General features: G+C 45.6%; 1 protein-coding gene across 1 annotated transcript; it reads right to left on the reverse strand.

The window, feature by feature from the left end:
- Positions 1-451: 451 nt before the first annotated feature.
- GINS4 (GINS complex subunit 4) lies at positions 452-10,292 on the reverse strand. Its single transcript, XM_079989036.1, has 7 exons — positions 10,178-10,292; positions 9,437-9,523; positions 7,416-7,529; positions 6,790-6,887; positions 5,908-5,996; positions 2,367-2,457; positions 452-1,110 (listed from the first exon to the last, which is right to left on the reverse strand). The coding sequence occupies exons 1-7, from the start codon at positions 10,238-10,240 to the stop codon at positions 1,014-1,016; spliced, it is 639 nt and encodes a 212-aa protein (XP_079845162.1). The 5' UTR covers positions 10,241-10,292; the 3' UTR covers positions 452-1,013.
- Between the last annotated feature and the right edge of the window lie 52 nt (positions 10,293-10,344).

Below are 10,344 nucleotides of genomic sequence, written 5' to 3' on the forward strand. Positions count from 1 at the left end.
GAAACCCAAGAAAGCTGCTGCCAGTCAGTGTAGACAATACTGAGGTAGATGGACTGAGTAAGGCACCTTCCTATGTTCCTACAATCAGGTGAGTATTATTATCATTAATTAAATTTGTATATATACCATCCCTTATCCAAAGATCATAGGACACTTCACAAGATAAAAATACAAAATGAGAACACAAAAAGACCGTTGATCTAGCTCAGTATTGCCTCCACTGACTGGAACCAAGTGGCTTAGAAAGAGGGCAGGCACTGAACGGAGGGCAAGAACAACGCCCCTGCGGACACCTCCCCAACCAGGAATCTGCTTCCAGGACCTCTGTGTGCCAAGCAACTGCTCTGCCCCTGACCTGTGGCCCTTCCCAACACCCAGTGCGAGGGCAGCGCTGGTGCATGGTTAGGGATGGATGGAGAACACCCTTGAAAGAGTTGGAAACAATAGACCCTCCTGGAACAAGCTGCTCTGCTTTAATGTCCTCAAAAGTTGTTTCTGGCCCTGCAAGAAGCAACTGGTGTTTTCTGACGTCACCCAGGAAGCTACTGCAGAAGTCAAGCTGAAAAGGAAGGGATGCTGGGCCCAGTCATCGCCTTGGAGGAGGCACACCTTCCTTCCAGGCACACTTGGCAGGCACAGTTCTCTCAGCTTCTGCAGGAACTGGGCAGCAATGCCCAGAACAGATCCAGTGAAACATTGCCATCTTCTGGAGATGCAACAGAACAGCAGCTGTGCCTCTTTTTGAAGCCAGACCGCCTAGGAAGTCAAGTTTCCCCACCTCCAAAATCCTCTTTCCAGGGATAACAGCCCTTCTTTCCTGTCTGCTGGGGACATTCCCCCTGACATGATCTCAAGTTGCTATTTTAGCTTTATCAAGAGTCGTCCAGATGCCAGCAAGCCAAGGGAGGTGAATTACCAGGAACTAGACAGAGATGGTCACCAGGCAGTCCTTTTGATGTGGGATAAATATTCGCTTCAGCATTTGCAAGGATGTCCAAGCATCTGCATGCTGCTTAGATGAGCTGAACTGCCCCAGAAGCCACCAGGGGAGCAATGGTTTGGTATCTGATCAGATGCTGAGAGTCTTCATCCAGGTCAATCACATATTCTCTGAAAGAGACAGACCATAATAAGGTTAGGTAAGGTTGCAATCATATGTACACTTACTTTTGAGCATAGTAGGAATTTCTTCCTAATTAGAGATATGTTGGATTGATTTGCATGCTAGTTACTAGGAATTTATTAAACTCAACTAGGGCACTAATTTCCATCTCCCCTCTCTCTGAGGTCACTGTGAAAATATATTTTCAAATGTCAAAGATCTGCAAATATTTACACACACTTACAACAGGGTGGAGAACCCATGTCGCTCTGTGTATTGTTGGCCTCCAACTGCCATCCTGTAAGCCTGGCCAGGGATAAGGTGGGAACTGTAGGCCAACATCTAGAGAGCCACAGGTTCCCCAGCCTCTCTCAAAAACCGTCAAGCCTTTCCAAGCAGAAGGACTGGAAGCCTCACAAATCAGGCTTAACACCCACAACATATTTAAAGAAATCCATTTCCATTGGCATTCAGATACATACAGCCCCTGGCAGTGGAGAAAAAACAGAGACAGCCGCTGTGGCCAGAAGCCCTTGAGAGATGGGTGAATACAGAATAAGGCTCATTCATTTTCAAAGCCATCAGGTTTGTGGCCCTTGCTTCATATTGCAGCAGCAAGTTCCACATTTTCACTATTTGCTGTGTAACGAAGGAAGCAGGGGAGCAACGGCCAAACCCTACTGGGCTGCTCCTGAGAAAGCTGACGATCTGTTGTTTTTACCCTGCTTTTCTGTCCATGGACATACAAAGCAGTTTGCAATTCTCAAATCAACTATAACAAAACCCTGAAACATAAACAGCCATCCTTGTTTAGAAAATAACATTTAAGACAGCAGCTGATGGAAGCCAACCAAGCACCTTTAGTGATTTAGCTCAGCCTCAGTGCACAAAGCCCAAGAAGTCGCTACAATCCTGCCTGTTGTGTAAGCCGCTAGAGGTTTCAAAAAGGCAAAGGGACATGCCGAGTATCAGCCGCAAGGAAGCAAAGAGACACACCCAGCAAGCAGGTGCAAAGGCTTCTCTTTTTCAGAAGTCGTGCACCTTGTTGGAGGCTCCTTGGGAACAACGGCTTGAACAGGAGTTTGTCCTGCTGGGGTGGACAGGAGTAGCAGCCTTAAACATCTGGAAAGCACCAGGCTGGGAAAGGCTGGTGGAGGGAACTTCTCTGGGGAGAGCGTTTGGATGCTGGTGTTTGGGCTCATCCCTTCCTTTTTGGGGTACTGATAAGCTCAGCAAGCTCCATTCTTGGGAGTCTCTTTCCTACCTCTGCTCATCAGTCTCTGGTTCCACCAGGATATTCTCCTGTCTCTCTTTCACCCGCAGGAATACGAAGGAATCCAGATTCGGTTTGGGTACTGTAAGGAAACACACAGAGAGGGAAAGGCTTCTCCATCAAAATTGTCTGCAAAGCACTCCTCCAAGGGGAGACTGTCACTCCATCATCTGGGAGTGAGACAGATTGACTTCTCTGGAGACTTCAAGGAGTGTGACTAACAAGTACAGCACCATCCAGAGCGGGGACTGGGAAACGGAGTATCAGAATGACGGAATATTGGGGCAGATCTTGATGAATTGCTTTACAGTGCAACCAAAAAGCCTTATATCCAAAAGCCTTATAAATTCCTGACAGATGCTTTGAAAAGTAATCACATCCCAAATAGATGGGAATTCCCGGAAGGGGTATCTTTTACGTATAAAGGTAAGAAACAAAGGTGCAGAGATACATCGGAAGAGGAGAAATTCTGGAGAAAGTCTAAAAAACAACTAGGAGAAGTGGAGCCCTTGACAGGAGAAGGGGAGGAAACTCCCTAGGATACAGGTGAAAAATAAGAAGAGATACAAAAGCAACAAGATTCATAATTCAATAATTAGAAATAATAAAATTATAACATAAATCAGAATGGCAGATTCAAAAGTATAAATATGACGTTGATATGAGAACAGAACAATAAGAATATGATTTAAAGATACCAAAAAGTTGAGAAAAGAGTAGAAGAAGCAGGAGAAGATATTACGTTAAAATAAACCAGAAGAGGAACTTGAGGGAAGTCGTATGGGGGGAGGGGGAAACTAGGGAATGATATTATTCTTATATAATGTGACATTTTGATGTTTGAAAATGTATAACCCAATAAATTTTTTTAAGGAATTTTAACTTTCTTTAAAATAGTGGATAACTTTAATTTGATTGGTATTTGGAGATTTAAACACCCACTGGAGAGAGAATTTACATTTTTCTCAGAACTGTATTGGTCTAGCGGAAGAATTGACTCAGTATGGCTCTCTAGAGAATTATCAATACAAACAAAAAAAATAGAGATACAACCAAGAACACTTTCAGACCATAATTCAATAATACTCGAATTAAAAGGAGAAAAAGATTGCCTGTTGAGATGGAGATTAAATGAAGGACTTTTAGATAATCAAAATGTTTTACAAAATCCTGAGGGATTATTCTGAATTAAATTTAAATCAAGAAACAGATATAAAGATGGTCTGGGATGCCAATAAAGCTGTAATGAGAGGCTATTTTATCCAACAAAATGCCTACCAGAAAAAGATTAGAGAAGGGAAATACTGGAAGAATTGATTAAAAATAAGAAATGGTTAAAAAAACTGGGAAAGAATCAATAAAACAAATAATAAAAATGTTACAATATTCAATGATAATAAATCAGGAGATAGAGTAGAAAATAAAAAGGATGAAACAGAAAAATTTAGAATATGGCAACAAGCCAGGTAAGTTACTGGCATGGCAGTTAAGGTAAAAACAGGGCACAAATTTAATAAACAAATTAAATATAGAGGGGAAAGTAACAGACAATCTGAAAGATAAGATTGCAATTTGTAAGGTATTATACAAATCTATACAGAACAGGTACTGAAAATAAAGAGAAAATTGAAGAATATTTAAGCAAAATAAATTACCAAAAATTGCAAAAGAAAAAAATGATTTTTTTAAATGCACCAGTAATGGTGCTGGAGGTGCAAGATGCAGTTAAATAAGCTAAAATAGGTAAAATGCTAGGACCAGACGGATTGTCAGTAAAGTATTATAAAAAAATTACAAGACTTTCTGGTACAACTGCTTGCAGATGTAATGAATGAGATTTTAAATATTGGGAAAGTACCAGAGTCTTGGAAAGAGGCCTATACAGTGGTACCTCGGGTTACAGACGCTTCAGGTTACAGACTCTGCTAACCCAGAAATAGTACTTCGGGTTAAGAACTTTGCTTCAGGATGAGAACAGAAATCGCGCGGCAACGGGAAGCCCCATTAGCTAAAGTGGTACCTCAGGTTAAGAACAGTTTCAGGTTAAAAACGGACCTCCGGAACAAATTAAGTTCTTAACCCGAGATACTACTGTATTACTTTGATTCCAATGCACAATACGGATGTACTTTTAGTCAAAAATTACAGGCCAATTTCTCGATTAAATAATGATTACAAATTATTTGCCAATATACTTGCAAACTGAATGAAAAGGGTTAATGGATTTAATTCATATTGATCAGGCCGGTTTCTTACCAGGCCGCCAGATGAAGGACAACATAAGGAATATAACTGACATTATAGAATATCTGGAGGGCAGGAATGAAAAACAAGTAGCATTAATGTTTATAGATGCAGAGAAGGCCTTTGATAATATTTCATGGACTTTTAAGAAGAAGACAATAGAAATGATGAACTTTGGGGAGGCATTCAGCATTGGTATTGAAGCAATTTACTCAGATCTACAGGCTATGCTGATTGTGAATAATGTGATAACTGAAAAATGCAAAATAACAAAGGGGACAAGGTAAGGGTGTCCCCTGTCACTGTTATTGTTTATTTTAGTGTTAGAAACCCTGGCAAGAAACCTAAGATTTGATGAGACAATAAGAGGTAGGAAGAAAAGCATATAAACTAAAAGCTTTTGCAGATGACCTTGTGATTACTGTAGAAGATCCCAAGAGCAGTATACCAAAGGTTTTGGAGAGGATCCTGGAATTTGATCAGGTATCAGGTTTCAAATTAAATAAAAAAAAACTCTTGTTGAGAACCATGACAGGGCAATATAAAAAGGACTTACAACAAACTACGGATTTAAATATAGCTTAAAAAGCTAAGTATTTAGGTGTATGGTATACAGCAAAGAATATAAATATATATAAATACAATTGTGTAAATATTTGGAAAGAAATAAAGAGGAACCTAGAGATTTGGGGAAGGATGCATTTATTTTTGGGGGGAAGAATATCACTGATAAAAATGAATGTTTTGTCAAGAATGTTATTTCTATTTCATCCAATACCTGCGATCAGCGGTGCAGGACACTTCAAGGAATGGCAAAAAGATCTTTCCAGATTTATATGGCAGGGGAAGAAACCAAGGAAAAAATATAAACTGTTAAGAGACACTAAGGAAAGACTGGGCTTCGCCCTGCCAGATTTAAAATTATATTATGTATCTGTTGGTTCAGGAATGGATAATTTTGAAAAATGCAGGTATTTTAGACTTAGGGCAAGATAACAGATTTGGATGGCATGTATATTTATGGTATGAAAAAGCAAAGGTACATAAAGGACCGCATGGAGACCATGTGGTAACTTCCAGACGTTGCTCTGATCCCCAACTCCCCACCCACCCAGTCTAGCTTGGCCAGTGGTCAGTGATGGTGGGACCTGGAGCCTCACAACAGCTGGAGCGCATCACGTTGCCAACCCTGTAAGCCCCTCGGAACAAGGACCTGCCTCTTAACTTCTGCAAAGCCACGTGGTGGGGAGTATTTGGATGGCCCACTGCCAAGTCCAGCCTTGCTTACCAGACTTCAGGAGATCCACCTTCTGCAGGTTGGGAGGCATGTGCTTCAAGGCCACATTTCTGAGATGAGCCTCTATGTTTGCCATGTACCTGCAAGAAAGTCACAGTCATGGGCTTTTCCTGGGAAAGGGAGAAGCGTGAGAGCGGCACAAGCATGCAGCCATCCCAAGAACAAGGAGCAGCCAAGAAGCAGGGGGTCTCCTCCTTCTGCCCCTCCCAAACTCTGTGAGGGGAGGGAATCTCCAAACAACTTTCAGCTCCCTTAACCTATGGCTTGGGGGAAGCCATGACTGTTTAAAGCGGCATTGCAGCAGCTTAAAGGTGTAGTGCAAAGGAGGGGGGAGCCTCTTGTGCCCGTGTAGAACTCAGCAGGGAGGAGTCTGGGGACCAAGTGAGAATTAGCTGGCCCCATCCGCCGTCGGCCGAGTCCCAACTCTTACCAGCCACCATGGCATCCTCAGATGCTTTTACCTGGCTGGATCTGCGGCAATGCGTACCTGGACTGAGACATGGGTATGGGGTGTGTAGAAAGCTTTGGCTTTTGTATGGTTGGATTCTGCCAATGGTATTCACATGAGCTGTGGGCTGTACCAGCAACATTTGTTGCTGGTACAGCCCACCACTGGAAGGTCATCCATGAGGGAATGTGGCCCCCTCCCCCTGCCACTATAGAGCATGCTGTTGTTAAAGGCACAGGAGCCGGCCAGCCTTTCTTTCTGATCAGTTGGCAACCCTAGTTTTGTGTCTGTATGTTAAATTTTTGGCAGCTAGTCCAGGCCACCTGGAAGATGCACAATGCAACTGAAATTAAGAACACAGAAATGAGGGGCGAGAGCCACCCGTTGCTTTCACCTTCCTGCCTCCCCATGGCCCACTCACTCACTCTTTGGCAAAGGCAAACTCTTCTGGTGATAGGAGGGCTGGCTCCCCCTCTGCCCGAGTCTTCTCCTTCTCCAGGACATGGGGAAAGTATTTCTCAATCTGCAAGCGGAAATAAATGGCGTAAGAACTGCTAAGCGGGCTACACGCTGCAACAGACTTGGACATGGCAATAATAGAGAAGGAACCTGGGACCTCTTGCAAGCAAGGCCCACTCTCTGCCCATGAGCTCTGCCCCTCATTTTATTGCTACTGCTGTACACACACACGATTCCTCTTCTGAGGACCAGCAAAGGTTTCCAAATATTCTTCAAAGGCTATCCCGTGCATAACATATTGCAGCAGTTGATCAGAGGTTACCAAGGCTAGCCCTCCACGGCCCTTTAGCCTCCCTGCACAATCCCTCTGTCTGTCTCTCTCTAGAGAGAAGGGAGGCTGGAAGCACTTGCCAATTCTGGCTGAAAGTATGGGAGATCATTCTCTACCTTACTAAGCTGTACAACAGGTAGCAGAAGACACACAAAGAAAGTTGATGTGACATGTGACCTCTGCATGGAAATCACGCTCACAGCGACTCACCTGTTTCGAGCAGAGAGCAGCACCTCTAAGCAAAATGCAGCTGGCCCTTACCTTCCGTAGGCGGCAGCGCAGGTAGCTGCTGAGGATGTAACGGATCCTCTCGACCTCCATGCGGTGAATGCTGACCTTGAGATCACCTCTCTCGGCCCGTTTCAGATTCGCCTCCTGTCACACACACAAAATCAGAAGTTCTGCACCGAGGAAGAAGGCACAGTCAGCCAAACCCTTTCGTCTGCGCAGCTGCAACATTCGCTCACATGGAAGGACACAGGGGGAGAAACTGATGCCCAGCCTCCAGCTGTTCCCATTCCTTGGTCACACCACAGTGTGATGCAGTGTGCCTCCTTCAAAGTAAGACACAGACTCCCTAACATGGGGATAGTGAATCAAGACATACACCCTTAAGGAAGGGCAGCTAACCCATAGCTGGAAGGTTATGTACAGTCCCTCTAAGGTTATGTACTGGCCCCATGAGACCTCCTGTAATGCGTCAATTACAAAAAGATTTTTTAAAAATAGCTCTTATGGGCATTCCCACTGTGAGGCCATAGGAGTCTTGGTTGACCACAAACTTGACATGAGCCAACAGTGTGACACGGCAGCTAAAAAAGCCAATGCAATTCTGGGCTGCATCAATAGGAGTATAGCATCTAGATCAAGGGAAGTAATAGTGCCACTGTATTCTGCTCTGGTCAGACCTCACCTGGAGTACTGTGTCCAGTTCTGGGCACCACAGTTCAAGAAGGACACTGAGAAACTGGAACGTGTCCAGAGGAGGGCAACCAAAATGGTCAAAGGCCTGGAAACGATGCCTTATGAGGAACGGCTAAGGGAGCTGGGCATGTTTAGCCTGGAGAAGAGGAGGTTAAGGGGTGATATGAAAGCTATGTTCAAATATATAAAAGGATGTCACATAGAGGAGGGAGAAAGGTTGTTTTCTGCTGCTCCAGAGAAGCGGACACGGAGCAATGGTTCCAAACTACAAGAAAGAAGATTCCACCTAAACATTAGGAAGAACTTCCTGACAGTAAGAGCTGTTCAACAGTGGAATTTGCTGCCAAGGAGTGTGGTGGAGTCTCCTTCTTTGGAGGTCTTTAAGCAGAGGCTTGACAACCATATGTCAGAAGTGCTCTGATGGTGTTTCCTGCTTGGCAGGGGGTTGGACTCGATGGCCCTTGTGGTCTCTTCCAACTCTATGATTCTATGAAATTTTGTGCTGACCCCGTGCAATTTTTTTAAAAAAGTAATACAGGCAGCCACCGTTCCTGGCCCCCTGTGCGTCGGCAGAGTATGCAATTGGCCACTCACCTTGCCCCTGTTCTGCCCTCTTCTACCCACATGCTGGCAGTTGTGTGCCAACTGGATGCATGCAAAATTGTCGCCGCCTGCAATTACTTTTTAAAAAACAAACAAACCCGATTGCTTCCATAGGTTCCTCACTATGACGAGAAATGTTTCTGGTGCTGTACACCCACCCACCTAACTTTCCCATTTGAAAAACTTATGCAAGCATGAGACATACTCTCTATGCATAAAGTAAATTATTTCTTTATACAGCAACCCGATGCCCACCAAAAGGTCATTGTAGCCCCCCAATATCTGTCCATTTTAAAGGGCCTTTTTTTTTTTTTTTGCTGACCATTCCCATGCCTCCTGCTCTGATTCTGCAATGCCAAAGGAATTTACCGGCCTTATACAGACTCAAACCATTGAGGCATACTGCCTTGTTCTGTATTGTCTCCAGTGACTGACAATGGCTCTCCAGGGTTTCAGACAGGGAATATCTCCAGTCCTACCTGTGATGCCTTTGAGGACCGAACCTGGGACCAGACTCTGCATGCAAAGAAGATGCTCTGCCTTAGGGCTACAGCCTTTCCCCACAATGTAATGGGGATATCTTTTAGATTGACCAAAGTCAATTTTACATGTGGCCCCCAGAAGGCTGGCTGCCTGCCTGCGGGTCCATGTGGCCTCGGCCCTCAAAGGGTTAGCCACGCCTGCCTTATGCGTTCATCTGGGCATGGCTTTTTCCAAACAGAGTTAAGGTCCCTCCCATCCGCCCCACATATTACCATGTGCTCCAGTTGCTCGACCACACAGTCCACCACTTCTGACTTGCTCTCCAGCAGCTCAGGGGAAAACTTCTCATTCATCCAGGCCTGGAGAGCAGAAACAGCCAATGGGCATTGCGGTGGTGCTACCAATTTTCCCAGCCTCCTTTATAACACCCTGAATCAAGGTCCTTACAAGACTGTGGCGCAAATTTGCATATGGTTATCTATGCACACAGATGCAAATTTAAGTCATGCTTTTCAATGGATTTGTGGGAGAGGCTGGGGATGTCATTGGTTTCCTCTGCTTTTGTTCTTGTTTCTCCTTCTGTCTTTTGGGGTTTTATCTTGTGTTTTTGAACTGTGAACCACCCTGAGGTCTCTGGATATAGAACTTTAGCAAATAACAAGTAACATATAATATATAAGCTCACGGACATGGTTTTATCTAAACCACTTTGTGGGTTTTGTTGCGTTTCGGGTGCATCCCCCCTGGGCACCCCGCGGACCCCGCACTCAGCGGCTCTGGCCCGAGTAAGTCTCGCGAAAGGCCGGGGCTCCCGCAGAGGCGCCCGCTTGGCCGCGGAGACCCAGGCCGCCCTTGGCCAGGGGCTGCCCCCCAGGCGGGTCGCCGGCCTCGTCTGCCGGGACTCCCCGCTCGGGCCCAGGCCCCGCCGCCCCGACGGGAATGCGGCCTCGGCGGCGCCCGGGCCTCCGCAGCCCCCCTCCCCCCCGGGACCCAGGCGCCCGCGCCTCTCCCACCTGCTCCAGGCTGCGGAGCAGCTCCGCCGGGGTCAGCAGCACCTCCTCGCCCGAGTCCGCCATGGCGCCGCGCGGGAAAAGCCGGAGCGCCCCGCCCCGGACGAAGAGGCCTCTCCTCCCGGCAGCGGGGCCCCGAGCCTGCCGGGCGAGCGCGAAGATTCAAACGT

This window comes from Podarcis cretensis (assembly GCF_951804945.1).
Source record: "Podarcis cretensis genome assembly, chromosome: 8".
NCBI lineage: Eukaryota > Metazoa > Chordata > Lepidosauria > Squamata > Lacertidae > Podarcis > Podarcis cretensis.

What these genes read in the sequence shown, in the direction of transcription:
- GINS4 (XM_079989036.1), bottom strand. Translation starts at nt 10,240, where the DNA reads ATGGCGGACTCGGGCGAGGAGGTGCTGCTGACCCCGGCGGAGCTGCTC. An exon ending in TCGAGCAACTGGAGCACATG is followed by an intron (nt 7,530 to 9,436) that starts GTAATATGTGGG and finishes TGTGTGTGACAG; the next exon opens with GAGGCGAATCTGAAACGGGC. An exon ending in GGTGGATCTCCTGAAGTCTG is followed by an intron (nt 2,458 to 5,907) that starts GTAAGCAAGGCT and finishes GTTTCCTTACAG; the next exon opens with TACCCAAACCGAATCTGGAT.